The 24,545-nt window shown below is 42.1% G+C and overlaps 1 protein-coding gene and 1 pseudogene across 1 annotated transcript; both read right to left on the bottom strand.

The window, feature by feature from the left end:
• Positions 1–4,834: 4,834 nt before the first annotated feature.
• On the bottom strand, positions 4,835–5,627 carry LOC103751762 (annotated as a pseudogene).
• Positions 5,628–13,787: 8,160 nt separating this feature from the next.
• Positions 13,788–15,507, bottom strand: LOC103751763. The gene has a single exon (XM_008855302.1). It carries the CDS (start codon positions 15,339–15,341, stop codon positions 14,736–14,738), a length of 606 nt encoding a protein of 201 aa, XP_008853524.1. The 5' UTR covers positions 15,342–15,507; the 3' UTR covers positions 13,788–14,735.
• Between the last annotated feature and the right edge of the window lie 9,038 nt (positions 15,508–24,545).

Genomic DNA, 24,545 nt, shown 5'->3' on the forward strand with positions numbered 1-24,545 from the left:
CACGCTCAGGCCCCTTGCTTTCTGAGTAGGGAGAGCCTGCGGGTCAGGTGACTCAGCGAGGCTCAGGGAGGGGGCGGGGCTTCAGGAGGGCGAGAACCAAAGAACACCCGGACGCTGATGATTGGGCGAAGAGTCCGAAGGGCGGGAAGCAGTTCCGGAAACCGCGGGACCAAAGCGCTCAGGGACCGTTGTTTCCGTAACCAGGGAATTGCGGAAAGCTGTGATTGGCAGCCAGCAGGAGGCCGGGGGCTTGGGTGCGGGCGCAGGTGGCGGCGGAGGCCGCGGCCGGGCGTGGGCGATGTGGGGGAGGAAAGGTGAGCTCGCGAAGGGCTGTGTGTGGCTGAGGAGACCGGCCCTGGCAGTTGGGCATTTCCGTTGCAGTAGCTTTCCGGCTCTCTCAAGGACGGTGGGGAAAACGAAGCGAGGCCGCCCCCAAGCCACCCAGCTGCTACCCGGAAGCCCGAGCTGAGAGCTGCTTAAGGTTTGGGGAGGCGGGCTTGGTCAGTAATTACCACCCCATCACCTCGCCCCATATTTGAACCTAAGAAGCAAAATAAGTCAGTTCTGTGTAAAGACTCTTTTCTCTGAATGGTCTTTGTTCATATTCTACTGAGCTAGAGCTAGAACTGAGTCTTCCATTTTCCCCGCAGCATCAAGTGTGCTATGTGATATTACATGTGTGATATTCGAAAGGTCGAACTAAAAGGAAATACACCGTTCATTATGTCACCAACTTTAAAACAATGCTGTGATACGAGAGAAAAATTCTCATTGTTATGGTATGTACCATTTTGTCAAACTTACTTTGCTTAGCTACAGATTAAAAATACACCATTTTCGGTAGAATCATTTTAATTTTTTTTTTTTTTTTTTGAGACAGGGGTCCCGTGTAACCCCAGCTGGCCTGGAACTTACTATGTAGACCAGGCTGGCCCCGAACTCACATTGATCCGCCAGTCTCTGGGTCCCAAGTGCTGGGATTAAAGGCCTGTGCTACCATACCCCGCTAGAATTGTTTTAATCTTTTAAAACCTAAAATCCATATTAACGTTTTGGACGCCAAGCATGAACGTATTAAAAATAACTCTCCCCACAACAACATCTTCTTGCTTAATAGGTTGTTGCAGTACCAAAGAACTGCCTGTTAGTTTGAAAATAGCTTTTAAAAAACCGGGGGTAAGAAGAAAGATCATTTGATACAGTGTAAGGTGAGAACAAGAGAGGCCTTTCTTTACCAAGGTACAGTTGATCCAGGTACATTCCCAAAAACAATACAGTGCTGAAAATATTTCTAATGTTGCTTTGTAATTCTCTATACAACTTGAAAGTTTTGGTGCTAATTTTAGGGATGTTGTCTAATAATCAGGCAAAACTTTAAAAAGGTGATCAAAGGACTTGTGAAATTTTGCATTAGTTATTCAAAAAACAAGCTTTTTTTCAGTGTCTTTTTCCATTTGTTAAATACTTATTTCTAGTCTGAAGTTATAAAATTTATGTATTTACACTCAGACTCTCCACACCAAAGTAAAACAAAATTGGTAGATGGTTGGGAATAGTATTTGAGAATTAATGAGCCTGAAGGTTAATAATGATATCTGGCATGAAAGTGAAATTGTAATGGCATTGGACCCTTTAATATGGTTCTGGCCTGTGTACATGTATATGAGCTAACTCAATCTTGCTTTAAAATTTAATTACTCGAGAAACCTGAAGTCAGATTATTAAGTGTTCATAGTTAAAATGAAAGTACCATCCTGTAATATCACTAACACTGCAGCAATGTTAGTGTATTTTAACACTATTTAATCAGATTACTGTTTGAAAGGATGATAGATAAAATTGTTAAATGTAGAAAGAAAAGTTTCACTAAAATGGTGCTTTCTCCATTTGATAAAATACCTAATGTGAGAAAAAACTAAAACCGTTAAGGTATTTCAAAAGAACTTTGGGCCACTTAGAATAGTTTGTTTTTCCACTCACTGAAATTCTTGGAGCTGGAAAGATGGCTTAGTGGTTAAGAGCTCTGACTGTTCTTGCAGAGGGCTGGGGTTTGATTCCCAGCACCAACATGGCAGGTAACAACCCTCTGTAACTCCAGTTCCGGGAGATCCACCTGGCTGTTCTGACCTCCAAGGGAATTGCACAACACAGGGGCTGCACTTACAAACCTGAAGCCAATATACTCATACACATAAAAATAAAGTATAAAAATTGAAATTCTTTTCTTCAGATTGATTCATTTTTCTTGCCATTTTCAGCAAATAGGGATCCGATTTGTTTTGAAAATTCAGTTTTAGCTAACTTTTTAAAGCGAAGTTATGCCTAAGCTGAGAGAAAAAGAGATCTGAGGGAAAAATAACAGTGCAAGCAGTGTAATTCTTAATTATGCGTGTTGGCAGGCTGGTAGTAAATAAAGGGTCTGACTTTGCATCTTGTTTTGTAATGATTACTATAGCTTTCCTTCAAAGTCTGGTATTCAGTGTAGTGCTGCTTTCAGTTCCTATCCTGTGAACCTGTAACTATTCTTATCCTAATAAAATTATGTTTTTGCCACTTTTCCTTCCTGGGCTTTCATTCCTCAATATCCCCAACAGTCTTAATGTTCTCTGAAATCTGTGATTTGTAAATGCGGGAAACTTCTTTTGGGTCCCTTGTTTGCTGTTTTATTGTTCCATAAATGTATCCACCTAATTGATTTCTAGGACAATTAGTCTGGAAAATCTTTAAGAACTTGCAGTGGGGGCTGAAAAGATGGCTCAGTGGTTAAGAGCATTTGCTGCTCTATCACGGGGACCAGAATTCAGATCCCAGTACCCACCCATGCTTGGTAGTTCAAGCTCCAAGGGGATCTGACTACTCCTTCTGGCCTTTGAGGGTACTGTATACACACACACACACAAATTTAAAAAGAAATTGATGTGAAATTATGTCAGACTGAACATATACATTTTATTTTATGTGTCTTTTGTTCACTTTACATTTTTCTTGTTTGATGCCTTAATATAAAGGTATTAATCTGCCTGAAATTTCCTTGTATCATCTTTTTTAAAATTTTGTAAATTTATTATTTTTATTTTATGTGTATGCGTGTATTGCCTGCATGTAGGTAAGTGCACCTGTGTCATGCAATGCCCACGGAGGTCAGAAGAGGTTGTGGGATCCTCTGGGACTGGAATTACGGACAGTTATTAGCTGCCATGTGGGTGCTGGGATTTGAACCCAAGTCTTCTGCAAGAATAACCAATGTTCTTAACTGCTGAGCCATCTCTCCAGCCCCCCTTTGTATCCTCTTAAGTGTCTCAGGAACATTCTTTTCTGACAAATATTCCAAATACACAGGACAAAGTATGATGTCTGAGTAAAACTAATACTCCTTATATCTGAGAAGAGAATATTTCTGAAAATTCATATCTATCATGAAAATTCTCCTTACTAAATGCTATGAGAATCAACTCTCAGCTTTAATGCTCTCAAACTTTCCAAAACTCGTGGAATGTGATATTTCAACCTTGTTTAGAAGTGTGATGGGGCTGTTAATCCATTATTGCTCATTTAAATGCTGCTAAAAGATATATATATATATATATATATATATATAATGCACATACATATACATATATGGAAGACGGATATTGATAAAACACAGCTTCTGTATGTCTGTGGCTAGACAAAACATGGAGTCCTCAAGGGCCTCTGTATCTGCCTTGTATGACTAGTTCAAACTCTTGGAAAGAGCTTCCTCCACATTTTCATGGTGCCAGATGAGCCCAATAGAGTGGATTAGCTTGGACTTTGCCAGTGGGATGAAGTGGGATATAGGTGATGGCATGTGAAATGTGAAAGGCATGGAGAAAGCAAGGCATGCCACCTCAACCAGTATCCGCAAGATGAGATGAGGACAGCAACACCCTAGACATTTTAGTCAATTTGAGGGTAGTTTCTATATCATGGCAGATTTTCTTTCCCATCCTCTGACAGTCCAAGGTTTTCCTACTTATTTCTGAAATGATGTGTTTTGTTACCTCCCAGTACCTATCCTCACTATGGAGATTTCTATACAGAGCATTTCAAGTACAGAGATGTCCAAATTCTTGGTTTCTCAAAATAATGGTAACTGATGCTCTGTGACATTATGGGTGAAAATTAGAAGGTTATAGTTATCTTCATTCATACCAGTTACTTATGAGCTCATCTCAGAGAGAGAAAATGAAATTAATGATTTAATTTTTATCTTTAATAACCAACATCTCTTATCTCTCATCTGAGTCACTAGAAGAAGGGATTGTCGTCATATTCTACCTCTTAAGTTGTCAGTAAAAGTAGATGGGACTATTTCTTGATTAGTTTGATCTAGATTCCGATATCTGCTCTTCATGGTTCCCCACAAGTCTATGTGTTAACCTAAGGCCTACATAATATGAAGAAAGCCATGGGTTCCTCATGCCGAAACTGAGGGAAGTCTCTCCTCCCATATCGACTCATCCAGATCTTTAGACTAACGTACTTCTCGTTCCAGTGGCTTTCTTACCTTGGACATAACCTTTTATGTCACCTGTCAACCAAATTCCCTAGCTCTTTACTCATCCAGCATCAATACTTTGTAAGCATGGACATTCCAGGCACTGCTCCTGGCTGAGACTACAATTACAGGGAAACATACCTTATGGTGGGGGTGCACTAAATAAGATTTTTTTTCAGAAGATTTAAATAGCATTAAGTACTACGGTGAAAATAGAGCAGAGGTGTTATAAATGCAATATTGTAAATTCTTTTTTTTTTTTTGAAGGACAATTTTTAAATTTTATTTATTTACAGAAAACTCAGCTGCGTACATTTAACCCAGTTTGGTGGTGAGTTCTTTGATCTTTGCCTCTTCCAGCTTGGCAATGCGAGCCACAGATTTTGAACCCAGGACATTGCCTCCCCAGTGACAGCAGATCTCATCATATCTGTCATTGTAATTGGTCCAGATCACTTCCACCAGCTTAATCAGAGTGTCTTTGTCTTCCAAGTTAACCTGAGTGAAGGTCACGGTGCACGTCTTCCTGTGGACCAGCCACCGCAGCCTGGCCTTCCCCTTGATGATGCAGTAGGCGACCCCCATCTTGTGACACAGGGGAGGCAAGAAGACCACCAGCTCGATGGGGTCTTCATCATGTAGGGTCACCACCAGCTGACTGTTCTTGTTCTCCATCAAGGTAGTGACAGTATGGACCCCTGCTTGAAGGACAGATGGTTTCTTGGTGGGCACATCCCCTTTGCCAGCAGCCTTCTTCTCAGCTAGGGCCCTCAGCTTCTGCTTCTCCTGCTTTGTCTCTGGTGGTTACTTGTGTGCAAGGCTGAGCAACTGGGGAGCCGTTTGATGGTCCAGGGCCTGGGTAAACTGGTTAATCGCAAGTGGCACTTTCAGCTGCTTATAGAGGATAGCCGTTCGTTGCTGCAGCCAGATATATGGGGTCATTTGACAAAGCAGATGAGGTCTCTTTGATCCTGGATGTCCTGTCCAATGCCAGAGTTCTTAGGTCTTTTCTTGAACAGAGGATTCACCACCTTCTTGGCCTCTTCACGGTGGCAGGGGCTGGGTCTACCTTCTTCCCCTTGGCTTTCTTTCCTTTTGACATCTTGCTCAGCTGGAGAAGAATAAACTTGTTCTTTTATGCAATTTTAGAAAGTTTGAGAATAACAGATATTTTAGGAACCCTTGAGAGATGGAGAACTTCTTTCAATTCTCTGCTAAATCAAGTCTTATGGGAATAACTTTGAGTTGTCCACCAGCTGAGGCACCCAGCCAACCATCTGTAGCTATTTGAGAAGCAAACCTTGGAACTCCTCTGTAAGAAATGGAATCTCCTTGGCTGAAAAGTTCTGACTAAATGCTGTTGTTAAAATGTAGCCACTGCCAACAGCTATAGGTCCCCTCAGGAGTCTATAGGTCCCAACATCAGTAGGATGCTAGCTCATGATAACAGGAAGAACAACCAAGAGCCTTTGGATTTATGAATTCCTCTTGATCTTAGGTCAGTACTTCTCTTCAGTATTTAAACTCCTTGGAGGGAAAATATCTAAGTTGCTAAATATCTCAGAGAAGATACATTACTTATTCAGGAGAAAAAATAAGTATAAATTCTTGTCAGGAAGCAGGGCCAAGTTTTAGGGAGTATAAAGAGAGTAGCAAGTTGAAAGAATGTGACCTAGGGAGATAGGGCTATAAAGTTTACAAATTGACATCTCTGTGGAGTTGTAAATGAAACTTGCTTTTCATGGACAGATTGGACCAGTGGTTCTCCACATTACTGCTTTGGGGACCTTGAATCCCTAATAACATATTAACATAAATGATATTTTTTGAAAATATTTTTTCCTGTATTTTCTAGGAACAAAAAAAGGAATTGCATTGTGATTTTTTAGGAGTTGCTGTGTCTGTCATCTATGTCATGCTTGCTAAGAGGCAGCTGAATTCTTTTTTTGTTTTTGGTTTGTTGATTTTTGAGACAGGATCTTCCTGTAGCCCCAGCTATTGTGGAACTCACTACATAGACCAGGCTGGCCTCAATCTAACAGAGATTCCCCTGCCTCTGCCTTTGTAGTGCTGAGATTAAAAGCATGTGACACTGGCTGGGCGTGGTGGTGCATGCCTTTAATCCCAGCACTCAGGAGGCAGAGGCAGGCGTATCTCTGAGTTCAAGGCCAGCCTAGTCCTAATAGTGAGTTCCAGGACAGCTGGGGCTACAGGTGAGAGACCTGAGTGACTCCATCTTGGATAAAACCTCCATAGGACTGACCCAGCCCTGGGCCATGTTCCAAGAAAAACCACAATACTTGAAACAGATAGAGAACAACTTCCCCATCAATGTCAATTAACCAGGGACAGGAAAGTACTAAAAGTCCAGATATCTTTTCAGATTTCCTGAAGCCAGCAGTTTATGGTTTGGCACTGAGCTGCAACCAATCAGATGCTTGCCAGGCTGAAGACTCCCTACTCCCCCTACTTGCTAAACTCGCTGAAATAAACCTATAAAAACTGTCTCCTAAAGCAAGGGGGGTATCACAGCTGAGATCTGCTGAGTTGGTGACAGAGTGGACCCAAGCTTAAGCTTGCAACAATGAAAGTACCCTTGTGTGTTTGCATTGGTCGGCTCCTTGGTGGTCTTTGGGGTCTCACGAACTGGGCACAACACAGGGAGACCCTGTCTCAAAAAGACAAAACAAAACAAAACAAAACAAAACAAAAAAAAAACATGTGACACAATGCCAGGTCCAGCAACTAAATTATTTTATCTGCTTCTATGATATCTGTTGTGACATGATATTTTGAAACATGAAAAGTTGGTTTCACAGCATAGGTGAAAAGAGGAACACCTTGTGAATCTTCTGAAAGGTCTTTGAGCCCCAGAAGCCATCAGACCACACTTTGAGCATCACTGGGTTTGCAGTGTATTCCAATGCATGGAGAAAAATAAATCTCCGGGGAATAAGTTGATGATGTTTTGAAAGCTATGAAGTCTGAGTCACCACACAGAGTTGCAATGTTCCAGTATAATGCTTCTCTAAGTTCAATGTATATAAATATCATCTGAGATCCTTGTTAAAATGTGATTTTGATTCAGTAGATTTGGAGTGAGGCCCAGAAACTGGCATGTCTGGTACTAGCTGCCAGGTGGTACTGATGCTTTTCATCCCTGGATCTGACTTTGAGTAGCAAACTCTAGTATATTGTAAGATACACATCAGCAGAAAGGCTATAGGAGTTGCACAATAAGCCTGGTGTAGAAGAATGCAAATACGTTCATGCTGTTGACTTTTATAAAAGTTCATAACAATAATGTCTTTTTTAAAAAAAATCACCTACTATGACAAGTTTTGGTTATAACTATCTCTACATCAAGCAAGCCAAGACATAATGTTGTTAAAGACTGAATACAATTGCCATGTTAAGGCAGAGGACCATGTGTTTGGTCTTAAGACTCTAACACTGTCAGTAGAGTAATATGAAATTACTAAGTTGATGTGCTCTTTGGTGCCTTGAATGAGAAATGTCCCCCATAGGCTCAGGTATTTGAACACTTGGTCCCTAGATGGTGGTGCTGTTTGGGGAGGTTCAAGAGATACAGCCTAGCTGGAGGATGTATATCATTGAGGATAGGCTTTGAGATTTGATACTCTTGCCCCACTTCCAATTCTTTCTTTCTGCTTTTTGTTTGTGGTTGAAGATGTGATCGCATAGCTCCTGCTCTGGCTACCTGCTGCCGTGTCTTCGTCACTATTCTCTCCCTTTGTAACTGGAATCCAAAATAAACTCTTTTTTTCATAATTTGCTTTTGGTCGTGGTACATATCACAGCAATAGAATGTACCTAATACAGAAGTTGGAAACAGAGAGTGGTGTGGCTGTGAAGAACCTGACCATGTTGTTTATGGAGGAATGAGGAAGACTTTGAAACTTTGACTAGAAAAGCAGTTGAATGCTGTAAGTAGAGCTTAACAGGCCTCTATTAGGAGCTGAAAGACAGTAGTGCCGGAAGTAATATGGATAATATAGGCCCAGTTCAGGAGGTTTTAAAGAGAACATGGTCTCTATTAGCAACTGATCTAGACGTCATTTGTGTGATATTATAGCAAAGAATCTGTCTGCATCCTGCCCATGTCCTAATAACTTGGCTGAGGCTAGATTAAAAAATAATAGTCTAATTTCCTTGGCATAGAAAATTTCAAGGCAACATAATGTTGAATCTGTGGCTTAGATATTACTGATATCTCTTATGTAAGTCTGCACTGAGAAAAAGAAAGTGGGACAGAAATACAAAATGTGCAGTGTAGATGTTGTGCCCAGTTTGCAAGACCCCAAAGACCGCTAAGGAGCTGACTGATGTAAACATACAAGGGTTTTTATTGTTACAAGCTCAAGCTTGGGCCCACTGTCACTGACCTAGTGGATCTCAGAAGTGAGACCCCTTGCTTTGGGAGACAGAGGCTTTTATAGGTTTATTTTAGCAAGCTTAGCAAGTAGGGGAGTAAGGGGTCTTCAGCCTAGCAAACATCTGATTGGTTGCAGCTCAGTGCCAAACCGTAAACTGCTGGCTTCAGGAAATCTGAAAAGACATCTGGACTTTTCGTACTTTCCTGCCCCTAGTTAATTGACCATTGGTGGGGGAGTTGTTTTCTATCCATTTTAAGTATTGTGATTTTTCTTGGATAGGGCTCAGGGCTGGGTCAGTCCCATGGAGGTTTTATAAACCAAGATAGAGTCACTCAGGTCTCTCATTCCTCCCTTTGACTAGTACCTTGGGGGCTCAATCATGGGCACTCCTTTATCTCATATTTTTTATGACTCAGACTCTGGAGGGACTGATAGTGGGTTTGCATTACCATTAGCTGTATAACTCCCTTTTTTTTTTAAAAAAAAAAAAAGCTACCAATTTATTTAAAATGTAAGGCCCAAAAGTCAAGAGCATTAATCAGAATTAGGAGGGGTCCAAGTAAGGTTGAAATTAAAGTGGTCAACCAAGGGGAGCTATTGAACCAGGATTTAAACCATCCTTGTTTAGTCCTATATTTGTTTTCTCTTCAAGCCAGACTTTTTTTAACCTTGGCCGGGAATTTTTTGACGACCCCAGAGTGATCTACATAAAAACAATACTCTCTTTTTTTTTTAAGGGCAGCACAGAGGCCTCCCTGCTGCAAGAACAACAGGTCTAAGCCTCTCCTGTTCTGCAGAACCATTTTTGCCAAGGAGGTTAGGGATAATGGAAGGGGCACTCCAAACATGATCTCAAAGGGGATTAATCCCATCTGGTAAGGGGAGTTACACACTTGATAGAGTGCAAATGGAAGGAGAGCCACCCAGTCACTGCCAGTCTCTAAGGTCAGTTTAGTTAAGGTCTCTTTTAGAGTTTTATTTATTTTATTTTACCTGTCCTGAACTCTGGGGTCTTTAAGCACAGTGTAGTTTTTAATTAATTTTCAGAACTGTGGCCAGACTCTGACTTACCTTGGACACAAAAGCCGGTCCATTATTTGACCCTATTATCTGTGGAAAGCCATACCTGGGGAGGATGTCTTTTAACAGTTTCTTTGGCACCATTTGAGCCATTTTATGTTTAGTAGGGAAGGCTTCAGTCCATCTTGAAAAAGTATCTACAAAGACTAGCAAATAACGATATCCGTACCTTCCAGGTTTTACCTCAGTGAAATCAATTTTTAAATAGGCTCCAGGTTTTTTTCCCTTGAAGTCTGATTCCTGGGTTTTTAATATTTGGCACCGCATTAGTGAGTTGGCAAGCTTTACAGCCATTGACAATGTCTTTAATCTTTAAATTAGTGTCCTTGAGTTTTACTTTGGCATGTCGAATTAAGTCCTGCATCCTCTTGATGTCCATATGGGAAGAATGGTGTATTTTTGTCAACATTTGTTTTTTAATTTTTTGGGGAGGATCAGCTTTTCTTCTGCTTTTACCATCCTTTTAGGCATTGGGTCCTTGGCAGTCCCTTTATCCATTTTAGGTCTTCCCCGGTGTATTTGGGCTTTTTGGGGAGGTTTGGGTCACCTGGGTCAACTAGTGTGGTGACCAAGATTGGGTTAATTTGGAGGGCAGCTTGTTTAGCCACCTGATCTGCTTGATTGTTTCCTGGGGAAATCAGATTGTCCCCTTTTTGATGACTTGAGCAGTGGATAATTGTCAATTTTTATGGCAGCCAGAGAGACTTTAGCAATGTTAGGATTTTTTTTTTTTAATTTTTGACAGTCTTTTCTTCTGCTGTTAATAAGCCCCGTTTTCGATATATTGCCCCATGAATGTGTGCGGTGGCAAAGGCATATCGGCTGTCCATATACACATTAAGCTTTTTGTCCTTTTCCAATACCAGTGTTTTAGCTAGGGTAATAAGTTCAGCCTTTTGGGCCGAAGTGCCAGTGGGCAGAGGCTCTGCCCAAATGATGCTGGTTAATGATACTACAGCCGCCCCTGCACACCTGGCAAGAGTGTGGCTGGATTCAGGGCAACTGGTACCTGGAAGGTGATTCTGATAATGGGGTATCTCTCAAATCTGATTGGGTACTGTGGACATGGGCCAGGATTCTGGCACAGTCATGCAGGGGGGCATCCAAGTGTGGCTCCGGCAAGAGCGTGGCTGGATTCAGGGCAACTGGTGCCTGGAAGGTGATTCTAGCAGAATGAAGAAGTAATGCCTGATAATGGGTTATACGGGCTCCATCTGTCCGGGGGCTGCTTTGAAACTCCTTTAATTGTATGTATGGTCAAGTTCTGGCCCAAAGTCAGTTTGTCAGCATCTTTTACCAGTAGTGCTTCTTTGAGTATACAATCCAAGTATTGGACCTGCTGTTTGCATAGTTGGGCCTTTTTAGCAGAGGCCCGATAGCCCAGGCTTCCTAACGTCTGCAGCAGGTGTTCTGTGCCATCCATGCAAGCCTCTTGGCTGTCTCCTGCCACAAGTAGGTCATTCACATACTGCAAGAGACTCCTTTTCCCTGACACTGTCTGTCTCAGATGCCACCGTGGGTCCTCTGGATCCGCAGTGGCAGCCAGCAGGATCCTTGCCAGGTCCTTGTTCTGCCTCCTTTCTGCCTTTGTTTTTTTTTTTCTCTGCACTATCTCTATTATTGTACACTTTTTCAGCCACAGTTATTAAATTTCTTAAGCTCTTCTTACCCAGTCTCTCTACTCTTTGGAGCTTTTTTATATCCAGAGCTGACTGGTTAACAAAAGCCATGGCCATTGCTGCTAAATTATCTTTGGCCTCCAGGTCTAATGGAGTGTACCTGCGGAAGGCATCCATTATTCACTCCAAGAATGCAGCTGGGCTTTTATTTAGTTTCTGACTAATACCATATACCTTTGCCAAATTAGTTGGCCTATGAGCAGCTGCTTTGAGACCTGCCAACAGAGCCTGGCGGCAAACCAGAAGCCTCCCCTTACCTTCTGCAGTATTATAATCCCAATCAGGCCGGGTCAGTGGATAGGCAGCATCAATCAGTGTTGGGTCAGTAGTAGGGACACCAGTATAGCCAGGAATTAATTTCCTGGCTTCTGTTTGAATATGTTCCCTTTCCTCTATGGTAAACGGGACCTGTAATAATTGATGACAATCATCCCAAGTGGATTGGCGTGTGAATAAGACAGTTTCTAATTAATAAGCTCCTTAGGATTTTTAGAAAAGGGAGCATTCTGGGTTCTCCAGGTGTAAAGGTCACTAGTGGCGAATGGCCAATAGTTATCAGGCTGGTTGTCAGCTCCATCTGCGGGGCCAGCGACTCTGAGGGGTAGAACAGTAGAGTCTGGACCCTCTGGTGTTGCTGCCCTTCTACTCCTAGTCCTCTGAGCCGGTCCCCCCTGTGCCTGTGAAGAATCTGGTACCAGGGGTGCTGGTTCTGGAGGGGTACCTCCTGTGGAGGAGGTGGATAAGGAGGGGGAAGAAAAATTAAATCTTCTTCTGTGCTGCCCTGTAAGACAGGGTACTGTGATGGTACTGATTGTTTTGTTTCAGGCTTAGGTGCTTTCTGGTTTCTTCTGCAGCTGTCAGCACCTCAGTTTTCTGTAAAGGAAGAAAGACTTGACCCAAGGAGGGGGGTTATTAACTAAATCTCCCCAGACCATTATTAATGATATTTGATCTAAGTGTCCCACACGTGGTTGAAGAATAATTTTCTCAACCGTGTTAATGACAGTGGGATCAAAGGTCCCCTCCGAGGGCCATCCCACGTTGAAAGTGGGCCATTCAGACCTGCAGAAAGTAGTTAGTTTATTCTTCCTGACAACAACGGAGAGGTTATGGGCTCAAGTCTTAACCTCTCCAAAATGTGCAAGAACCAGGTCCAGGGATGTAGAGGGAGTCTCTCCCATTGTGTCCATCTCAGTCACAGAGAAATAGATAATCAAAGACAAAACAGAGAGCCAGGAAGACACACAGAAGGCCACGTAGCAAATTCCCCCACTCACGCAGAAGAAAAACTGAAAGTAGGACAGCTGCAAACTGCCATGCTGCCGGAGCAACCCACCTTGTCCTTTCACAGAAATCAACAGAGTCTGGGGCCCTCCATCCCTTCTGCCGGGGTCTGTGGTCATGGTCATCCAGCACATCTGCTCCAACCGCTCCTGACCACACTGTTTACAAATTTGCCTCAAGGCTCAGAACAAAAGCTAGGACAGACACAGACACTCACAACTAGAAACAAACACATTTACTGGCTGGCCAGGAACCCTCTGGTTTGGGGGTCCTGGGGGGGGCTGGAGACCCGGACGAGCCCCCAAGATGTTGTGCCCAGTTCACGAGACCCCAAAGAATGCTAAGGAGCCAACCAATGTAAACATACAAGGGTTTTCATTCTTACAAGCTCAAGCTTGGGCCTACTCTGTCACCGACCTAGCAGATCTCAGAAGTGAGACCCCTTGCTTTGGTAGACAGAGGTTTTTATAGGTTTATTTTAGCAAGTTTAGCAAGTAGGGCAGTAGGGGGTCTTCAGCCTGGCAAACATCTGATTGGTTGCAGCCCAGTGCCAAACCATAAACAGTTGGCTTCAGGAAATCTGAAAAGATATCTGGACTTTTAGTACTTGCCTGTCCCTGGTTAACTGACCATTGGCAGGGGAGTTGTTTTTTCTCCGTTTTAAGTATTGTGGTTTTTCTTGGACAGGGCTCAGGGCTGGGTCAGTCCCATGGAGGTTTTATCCAAGATAGAGTCACTCAGGTCTCTCATAGAGAGAAAAATGTTGAACGCCCCCCCCAAGCCCACCAGGCTTGGGTCTTCAACAAGAAAGAAGCTCAGACAAAAGTCTGAAGTTGTATGAGGGATTTATTCAAGGAAATACAGTTACAGGTAGGGGAGTGATTACAAGATGGCTGCCCCTGTTGTGGGGATTACAGATCTTATATAGGACTCAGAGTTGGGGTCACCAAGGAGATTTTCCTAACAGAAACAAAAGAGTAACTATGGATACAGCATGTACCAGTGCCCGCAGACTGAACCAAAACTAACTTTCTAGAAGCCCTGATTTATCATGCAGGTACTGCCTGTCAGCTTGCACTGCTGAAGTGGAGAGCTCAGAAGTTCTTAAAGTGGCACTCTTCTAATTTCCAATGTTTATGGCAAGCATAGCTCCCGACATTTCCCCCTTTCTTTTTATATTGTTTTAAATGAAAATGAAGTGTATGCCAAGACTGGGATGGAAAGACTGTGCCTGTCTTAGGTCGTCCTCTACCAGAGTGAAAGTTGTTGGGGGCGGCCGGTGGCCCGCTTTCCTCTGAGATCTTACCCATTACTGGCTAACCAGCCTCTGAAGGCTCCCATCACTAGGCCACGGCCTTGGGGAAGAAATGGGAAAGAACACTGTTGCACAGTGCCACCGAGATGGAAAATTGAATTTCTCTGGTTCTAACTGGTTGTTGCAGCTGCTCCAGTATCTGCTCTAGTATCTCTCTAGTTGGTATGTGGGCACTACAGGTTTAGACTGCCATAGGCCTAATTCCCCCCTCTAAGTGTAAAACAAAAGGACACCAACGGGGAGTTGGGGAAAAGAAGGAAACAACAACCCAAGGGCATACACGGGGCACAGAAAGGGAGGCTCAATACAGGAATGATTGGAACAATGGTGCACAAATCATGTGGAAAGGCCATCAGTCAAGGAGGGTATGGAGGCATCATAGCCAAAGTCCAGAGAAGCAGAACGGTGGGCACCATGCAGTGGAAACAGTCCAGGTAAAGAAGAAGAGGAGGTTGGCGACATCAGGCGGTGCAACACGATGACACAGGCGGCGTAGAATCCAGAGATTCAGCAAACCGAATGAGGCATTCTAGCAACCAACGAGCACCGTCAGCATCCTGTGGAAAAAACAGAAACACGCCCTCTACCCCAAGGGAGGACTGGACCTGGCCATTACCCTGACCTTGTGGATTAAGGAAGTCCTGTTTTATGTTGGATAGCAAATTGTACGCAGAAGCATGAAAGGAGCGAGAAGGATACCCAGAACCAGTGGCAGGTTTTAAGATGTTGGAAGTTTTAAATGCTGAAAAGCAACGAATGTAGTGAGCAATGACATGTTTAATATTTGTACCAGTAAGAGTAGAAGCAAAGAGAAAACCAGAAAATGTGTCTATAGCAACATGAACATATTTTAATTGTCCAAATTCAGGAATGTGAGTAACATCCATCTGCCACAATTGATTAGGAATAAGTCCATGAGGGTTAATCCCTACCTGTGGGACTTGTGGGACATTGAGGACAGCGGCGAACGATATCTCGAGCAGCTGCCCCCGAAATACCAAAGTGCAGCTGCAAACTATTGGTATTTTGATGATGTTTAGCATGGCCTTGCCGAGCAAGCTCCACATCAGAAAAAGCTACAAGTTTAGTATGAAGCTCGCCAAATCATTTCCTTGAGTGAGGGGTCCAGGTATTTGCACTAATATTTGCACTAATAGAAGACTGTATTTGAGAAAATAATTTATGTACCATACTATTAGAAGTTATTATAACAGGAACAGTTTCTAATACACATAAGGCAGAAAATACATAAAAACTATCAGTATAAAGGTTAAACTCTTGTGCAGGAAATATTTGGAAAACTAAAGCAACAGCATGAAGTTTAGCAACCTGGGCTGAGGACTGAGAGGTACGATCCACTATGGTATTCCCATCAGCAACATAGGAGGCACTTCCATTGGAAGAGCCATTTGTGAAAATCAATAAGGCATGTGGCAAGGGAACAGAGCTTGTAACTTTAGGAAATATGAGATCAGTGGTTTGACAAAACTGCAGAAGCTTATGCTTAGGATAATGATTATCAATAGAACCTGAAGAATTAGCTAGGGCAATTTCCCAGGCATCAGAAGTTTGAAACAACCAATCAACCTGAGATTTACTAAAAGGAACTATGATTTTAGCAGGTTCCTGTCAAAAATACTTAGTAAATTCAGATCTGATGAGTTGAATCAAAGTAGATATAGCTTCAAAGTATGGAAGTAGGACTTTAGCAGGGGAGACAGGCATGTGTATCCATAATAATGGACCACCCTGCCATATAACAGCAGTGGGAGTATGTTTAGTAGCAAAGACGTAAGTCTAGCAATTTTGAAATGCACTTGAGGAGGGTATAAGGTATGTCCATTTTTAATTGAGGTTGAGGGTTAGCTATTCCCCCATCTACCCAAATTATATCCTTAGTAGTATCAAATGTCTCTGTCACAGGAACATGATTGGAAAGCTTATACTCAGAGACAGATTTTTTAGAATTTGTACACTCTTGTAACCAATTTCCTAAAGGACCCCAATCCAAGCATGATTTCAGGACCTGTAAACTTTTCCAATTAACCCTTTACAATCTTGCCATATCAAAGATTGTTGTTCCGAAATCTGAGCATAGGAAAAAATTTTACACTCTGGGAGAGATGGAGCAGCTGTAGTCTCATATTGAGTCCAATCAGAACCTATTGACTGGGCAGAAAAACGTAGCACATCTGGATGACTATGATTCCATCCACCTTCCAGAACAACCCAATGGTGTTGTTTTATAGGATAGCAAGGAGGAACTTCAAAGCACATAATATCAGTAGTGATAAATTGAGTATAATTGAAAACCATTCCTTCTTTATCAGGAAAATCCGGCTGACCTGTCCCATAAGGAGGTGACAAAACATTTACAGGAGATGTAGGAATCACAGTAGTAGGCTCCTTCCAAGTATAAGGGCGAAGAAGAGGAGGGTTAGGTACATGAGCCCAATAAATGTTTTCAGTTCTAACAGCAGAAATCCAAGTGAATAGAAGAAATGTGAATAAAAACAGGTTTCCTTTATGGGAGGAAGACATGGTTGTAGATGATAGCAGAATCAGTGGAGTCTGAAAACAGAGCAATACAGCCCATAAAACCTAAAAGCAAAGTAAAAGGTAGTGGTAGAAGTCCTAAAGACAAAAGGCAAACTGAGCAGAAAAGGTGAAAAATCTATAAATTATAAGACCAAGATAACTCAATCTTACTATAAATAGTCTTTGTCTTAACATTTCAAGCTGTAAAAGTAATAGGAAAATGAAGGCATACTCCAAGGTGTGATTACCAGAAGTGGAAGTTAATCAATGATACCTGTGCGTAAAAGATGAACTCTGTATAACACAAAGGAAGTAACTAAGGCAACTGACAACAAACTTAACTCATGGAAATATACCTCAAGGAAGCAACAATGTTGTAGCCATGGAGACATTAACATGACTACAATGTTGCTACTTTTCTGAGGCATACTACTTATTAATAAAGAGGTTTCTGTAAACACAAAAGTGACCTTAACTATAGGTTTAATAAACTGAAAAGAGAAAATCATGTAACCAACTTAAAAGGAGCATCATGGAGACCCTTCTGATGTTACTTGGAGCACGTTTACTTTGTCTTTTGAGAAGGCCCATATGGTTTGCCACACTGACAACATTGTTTCTTTGACTGTTGTTGAAACATGTCACAAACTGGGCCAATGTTAGAACAACGTCTGATTATATCAGACAAAGTTTCTTTTTGTATGCTCTCAGAACAGCCTGACAGGTAACATTTGTATTTTTATAAGCCAAACGTTTTACAAGGCATATATTAGCCTTGCAGATGACAAGAAGCTTAGACACAAAGTCCTGATATAACTCATTAGGACCCTGTTTGATCTTAGCCAGGTCCTCAGTCTGCTGTCCAGTAGTGGGCAACTCATTTCAGGCCTTTTTTGCTGCGACATTAGCTTGAGCATAAACGGCATTAGGGAAATTTAGCTGCTGCGCTGTCTCCTTATACCTGCCTTCACCTGCAAGCATTTCAAAAGTAACAGGAATATGTAGAGTTTTATTTAGGTCTGCAGTAGCCAGACAGAATTTACTAAAATGTGACCTCCATACAAAATATTCTTCCATAGACAGGCAAGCTCTGGCCAGTGATTTACAGTCATTAGGAGGCAACAGTTCAGTAGGCATGGAATCTAATACAGCCCCAGTAAAAGGAGCTGTAGGGCCATGCTGTATACAAGCAGATTTAAATGCTTGTAAGGACTTGAACTGAAACAGAGTATCACTATTACCCTGACTGTCATTATGCTCCATAACTGATATAAAGCCCGATATATCCTCTCCAGCATCAGTTGCCTGCTGCATGATCTGTTGTAATGGAGACATTAAAGATGATGAACAAGAGACAGAAGGATTATATACCATAGGTATAGCAACATAGTTGCCATGCATCATCCGAGAAGGCACAAAAACCTGAGTGTGAGTAGGTGTAGGCTGTATCTGGGTGTCCTTTTCAGGCTGCATTTGTACCATGGAGGAAGACAACTTAGTTTGTAACTGTAAGGCAGAAGCCTCTGTAGAGGACTCAGAGGTCTCCTCAGAGTGGTCTTGCAAGGTATCAAACAACCCCCGGGACACCTCTAGTTTATAGCCCGCAGAAGACTGATTAGGACAAGTTAACACACCATGTTTAGCAAGTTTTTCCTTCTCTGGCCCAGACCTCAAGCACTCTCGAATGAGGGTCCAGAGCATGAAAGTCTCCTCTGTTACCTGTAACGGCCCTTGCTTAGTATAATACACCTGTAACTCTGCACCCACTTTTTGCCACACATCCAGTGTCCAGAGACCCCGTTCAGGAAACCAAGGACAAACTTGCTCAAACACGTCCACAAAGTCATTCATTTCTTGCGAACTGAATATCACACCTTGTTCCTGAAGTACATGCTTGAGCCGTCTCATATTCCGGGGAAAAAAGAAGAGTATCAACCTACAAGAAAAATACCCTAAACGGAAAAGTTAAGAAAAGGCAAAAGTTAATTAAAAGTTTTCAGCAAAGGCGGAGGTGTCTTCTTGCTCGTCCTCCAAGGTCTGAAGACAGACAGTCCTGTTAAGCAAAAGAGGTATGCATGTACCAAGCAGGGGTCCAAGGTAGCATACAACGAACAAAAGAAAGGAGAGAGAGAGAGAACACTCCCCAAGTCCAGATTCATCTGGGAACAAGTAGCCAAGGGTAACACACCAACACGCACAAGAGGTAGTCAAGGTAACATAAAACACATCCATGGAACAATAAGGTGACAACAGGTAACCATGGAGACACAAACGTAACAGGTGAAGTGAGACAAACAAGTCAAAGAAAAATTTGTAACTGATATCAGTAGCCTAATTTTAATTTTTAAAGTGTGCACAATATTTATTGACGTCTTTTGCAAAATATTGGAACCAAGAAAGGAGTAAAATAGGTTCAAGAGCTCATCACGAGTGACTCCTGCCATGAATCACCCGTTCATTACTACCTGTAGCTCCTGCCACGAGCTACCTGTAGAGCCCCTAGACTCATCACAAGCAGCTTCTGCCACAAGCCACCTGTTTAGAGTACTCCTCACAAGCAACTCCTACCACAAGTTACTTGTTTAGAGTGCTCAGGATGCCACCTCTCATACCTGAGCCACCGACCTGTGCTGTCAGGAAAGAACACAGAAAGACAAAGGAAAGTTCCAAAAATGTCATCTTTCAAAGACAAAGCCCTACCAGGCCCAAAACACAATTGAGGGAAATTTGCTAAATGGTACCATCAAACCAAATTGAAACAAACATGTTGGGAATGGCACCCAACACAGATCTGCAAAATGCACAGTGTCGACATCGCGTGGGCACACCAGTTGTACGTCCCTAAGCATTGCTGTGGACAGCCCCGTCAGTTTCCAAGTACAGCCCTCACTACTGCCTTTGTTTCCTGATTAACCTACTCTTTGTTTCCCGATTAATCTACTCTCACTAGGTTTGACCGTGAGGTGGAAGCCTTTTTAGTCAGATAAATCCTGCATGCCAAGGCAGGCATGTTTTAGTAAACATGCAGGCTGTTCTCAGTGCCTTTCACAGGGTCAGAGGGTCAGTCTGAACCTGGAAAATTTTTGAGAACAGAAGCTCGTGAGAACTAGCATGAGTCTGAACAGAAAGGACCAGTTTCTGCCCAGAGTCAGCTTCTCACATTTTTATCCTATCTACATCAGTTTGAAGCAACAAGCGAGAGACATCAGGCAGAAAACATTTTTAAAAGGATTGTCCATTTTCAACATCTAGGTCTGATTTTCTCCACCAGAATTTAAAGTTAGTCGTCTGTGTCTGCTTTCTCCCTGAACTCTGAATGCCAGGAACCGGGTAAGGAGGAGGAAACTCTGAATAAAAAAATCTGCAAACTTGCTCTAAGACTTTACGCCTCAACTCCTCAGAAATTTTATAAAGATTAATCACCTTTGTAGATGTGTGAAAAAGCTGGCTTGGAGACAATCTCCTTGGACAGCATTCAGCAAACGCTCTAACAAATGTCCAAGTAGCCCAGAAGTCAAGTGAAACTGCTTCTCCTGTCTGAAATGCCTTTGTCACCTTTTTTCTGACTCTCTCCCCTACTTTAAAATCTAAAAATCTCATACCAAGAGCCCATAAATGAAACCCTGAAACTTGCAACCTAAAACTATAAAAAATATACTGAAAGAAAGAAGGGGAAAAGACATACTTACCTAACAAAAGCATACTTACTCAAAAAACAATTTTCTCCTCAAAAAATCTTTTTGGGCAGCCTGATGCCGGGGGTCTTCATGCCCCACGTTGGGCGCCAATTGTCGAATGGCCCCCAAGCCCACCAGGCTTGGGTCTTCAACAAGAAAGAAGCTCAGACAAAAGTCTGAAGTTGTATGAGGGATTTATTCAAGGAAATGCAGTTACAGGTAGGGGAGTGATTACAAGATGGCTGCCCCTGTTGTGGGGATTACAGATCTTATATAGGACTCAGAGTTGGGGTCACCAAGGAGATTTTCCTAACAGAAACAAAAGAGTAACTATGGATACAGCATGTACCAGTGCCCGCAGACTGAACCGAAACTAACTTTCTAGAAGCCCTGATTTATCATGCAGGTACTGCCTGTCAGCTCACACTGCTGAAGTGGAGAGCTCAGAAGCTCTTAAATTGGCACTCTTCTAATTTCCAATGCTTATGGCAAGCATGGGTCCCGGCAGAAAAAGCACTAGGAAGTACGATGTTGCAGCCAAGGCATGTGCTGAAAGAGAGGCTGTAATTGTTAAGATTGGCAACATTAAGGAGCAGCCTCCAGCTCTGCACTGGAACAATGATAAGGATGCCCTTGGAGCAAAACCTCACCCAGCTAAGCTTCCAACTTGTGAAAGGAGGGGCCCTGAAGGAGTCTCCTGATCCTAAATGTAATTGGTTCAACATACAAAAGCTGCTGCTAATGTCATCAAAGTGTGAGAGGGGCATCCAGAGCTGGCAGCTGAACATGAGTTCCTTGTTCAAAGGCTTTCAGGGGGAAGAAGGTCATTCTAGGCCATTATGTGAAGTTGTGAAAATGAATACTGGATTGCAATGGTGATCCCAAAATGTTGGGAGATGCCAGAGTCATGAGACATCTGCCAAGGATAGCTGCATACATGAACGGAACTAGTTCAAGAGAGAGAGATGTTGCAGACAGCAAAGCTGGAGGGGTGGACCCATCTAAACCCTTTGAAACAACAGTTCCAGGTAGGGAATATAGAGCTCCAGAATTTGGTGTTTGGCCTGCTGGGTTTCAGTCTTGCTTGGGTCCAGAATTTCCTCATTCTGTCACATTCCTCCCTTTTAGAATGAGAATGCATATTCTGTGCCATAGTAGGTTGGAAGTATATAATTTGTATTTTTTATTTTACAGAGGTTATAGTTAAGAGATTGTCCTGAATAGAGACTTTGAACTTTTCTTTTCTTTCTTTCTTTTTCTTTCTTTCTTTCTTTCTTTCTTTCTTTCTTTCTTTCTTTCTTTCTTTCTTTTTTTGGTGTTTTTGAGACAGGGTCTCTCTCTGTAGTCCCAGCTGGCCTGGAACTCACTATGTCACTCTCCATCTCCTCCATGCTGGCCTCAAACTTACAGAGATCCATCTACCTCTGCCTCCCAAGTGCTGGGATTAAAGGCATGTGCTACCACACCCAGAAACTTTGAACTTTTGAACAGTGTTTCAATGTTAAAGACTGGAGACTTTTGAAGTTGGACTGAGTGTATTTCTGTATTATGATATGACCATAGACTATGGGGGCCAAGAAGTAGATTGTGGTGGTCTGAATGAAAAATAACCCCCATAGGTTCAGGTATTTAAATGCTTGGTCCCCAGATGATGGTGCTGTTTAGGGGAGGTCTAGGAGATACAGTCTTGCTGGAGGAAGTACATCACTGGGACAGGCTTTGAGAGTTGACATCCTGGCCCACTTCCAGTTTGCTCTTTCTGCTTTCTGTTTGTGGTTGAAGAAGTGATCACTCAGCTTCCTGCTCTGGCCACCTGCTGCCATGCCTTTGTCACTATTATAGACTCTCTCTGGAACTGGAAGCCAAAACTCTTTCTTCCCTAAGTTGCTTTTGGTCATGGTACATTATTATAGCAACAGAAAAGTAACTACTACATGCTCAGTATGTAGAGACTTTAACATATTTATAATTTCTTATGTAGAAATTACATTATTTTAAAAGGCTTACAAATGATAATAGCACATCAATATGTTTCCTCTATCAAACACCTAATACCTAAACCATATCATATTCACCAGATTTACCCAATAGAATTTAAAACGATCCACAGAAGAACATTATTTTATTCTCAAGTATTATTTTCTGTTTCCAGTCTTTCCTGGAATTCCATTCCTTTAATTCCATTGCAGTTAAAACTAATTGCAATGACACGTATTTCTAACCAATTTTAGTCACTCAACAACTTGACCACAAATTGGAGGAGAGACATTTTCCTGAGTGTGTTTCTGTAATATATGTGTGTTTATACACCCGTGTGTGTGTGTGTGTGTGTGTGTGCTTGCTAGTATGTTTATGGAGGCCAGAGGATGGTCTTGTTGTCCTCTGTCACTCTCCAACTATTTTTTGAGACAGGATCTCTCACTGAACCTGGAGCTCACTGTTTAAGTAGGCTGGTTACCAACAAACCCTGGGAATTCTCTTGTATGGTCTACTCTTCATCCTCAGATACAAAGCAGGTGCCATCATATCTTGCTTTTTACAAGGGTGCTGGGATCTGAACTCAGATCTTCAAGCTTACATTGCAGGAATTTCACTTACTGAGCAATCTCCACAGATATGACCACAAACTTTGGACATTCCTTGAAACTGTGACACCTCTTGAAATTTTAAACTCTGAAATTCTTTTAATTTCTTGGTCAGTTTTTAGTTCTTACTGGTTTTTCTTCAACCTTACTGAGGCCTTGGGCTTTTGAGATTTTATTTCAATTTGTCTCCCATTGTCTTCACTGTTCCTTCCCTTGTACAGTTTACAGGTCATCCTGCTAAATAATACACATTTGCCTTCTGTTACAGCTCCCTCTCCTATCTGTCATTTCCTTTGCCAGTGCTCAGCCTTTATCATTGTTCTTCATATCATTAACAATGTTCCCAAATCTGCTGTAATTCACAAAACTAGGGAAGTAAGATTTGATACAAACTTGATACCTACCTAGAGGAGGTTGTGCTGCTCTGAATTTTTTTTTTTTTTTAAAAAGAATTGTGTGTATATGTGTGTGGTGTGTGTGTGTGTGTCTATACATGGTTTAATGCACCGGAATGAAGTGGCTTCAGAGGCCGGAAGAGGTCATTGGACCTTCTGGAGCTGGAGGCAACTGTGAGCCACCAGACCTGGATGCTGGGAATTGACCTTGAGTCCTCTGCAAGAGCAGTATACCCTCTTAACTGAGCCATCGCTCAGGCCCTGTGCGCTGACGTTTTTTTTTTTTTTTTTTGAAAAATTTGTTATTTTTAATGTCATTTAAATATTTATTATTTTTATTTTATGTGTATGTGTGTATTGCCTGCATGTAGATAACTGCACCCGTGTTGTGCAGTGCCCACAGGAGACAGAAGAGGCTGTCGAATCCCCTGGAACTGGAGTTAGGGACAGTTGTTAGCTGACATGTGGGTGCTGGGATTCAAACCCTGGTCTTCTACAAGAACAGTCAGTGTTCTTAACTGCTGAGCCATCTCTCCAGCCCCTGACCTTTTTTATTTAGCTTTTAGGCACAACCTATCTTTGCTCTCAGTACAGCCTTCCCAAGTGTGTTTGTAAGATTCTATCTCATATTTTAAAATATATAAAACTCAAAATTATTTCCCCAAATCAGTTTTTTTTTCCTTGTCAGCCCTAACATAGTAGCATTGTAAATCAATGTATGAGCTTTGAAATCAAGGAAAATCTGAATTTGAATCCTGGCATTGCCAAATAATGGCTATATAATTCGGGGAATTAAATTCTTTTGAGTTTTTCTTTGCATTTTGAAAACTAACCCCAATTTTGCAGGCTTGTCATGAGTGCTGACAGTGTGGATATGAAGCCTGTAGCACAGAGCACTACTCATTAGAAAGGGACTGTGCATCCTGATTGGTTCTGGAGATTTAGATAGCAAATCCCAAAGCTACTTTTGGAGATTCTTTAATCATCGCCACCATCCTAGACAAGGCCATCTTTATCATTAACTTCCGCAGATTTGCTATAGTAATATCGGTACTGCTGACTTCAGGTTATCCCAC

Source organism: Nannospalax galili, unplaced genomic scaffold, assembly GCF_000622305.1.
Source record: "Nannospalax galili isolate Female #2095 unplaced genomic scaffold, S.galili_v1.0 scaffold346, whole genome shotgun sequence".
Taxonomy (NCBI): Eukaryota; Metazoa; Chordata; class Mammalia; order Rodentia; family Spalacidae; genus Nannospalax; species Nannospalax galili.

Excerpts from the sequence above, each read along its gene's own strand:
- LOC103751763 (XM_008855302.1), bottom strand. The coding sequence starts at position 15,341 with ATGTGGAGCTTGCTCGGCAAGGCCATGCTAAACATCATCAAAATACCA.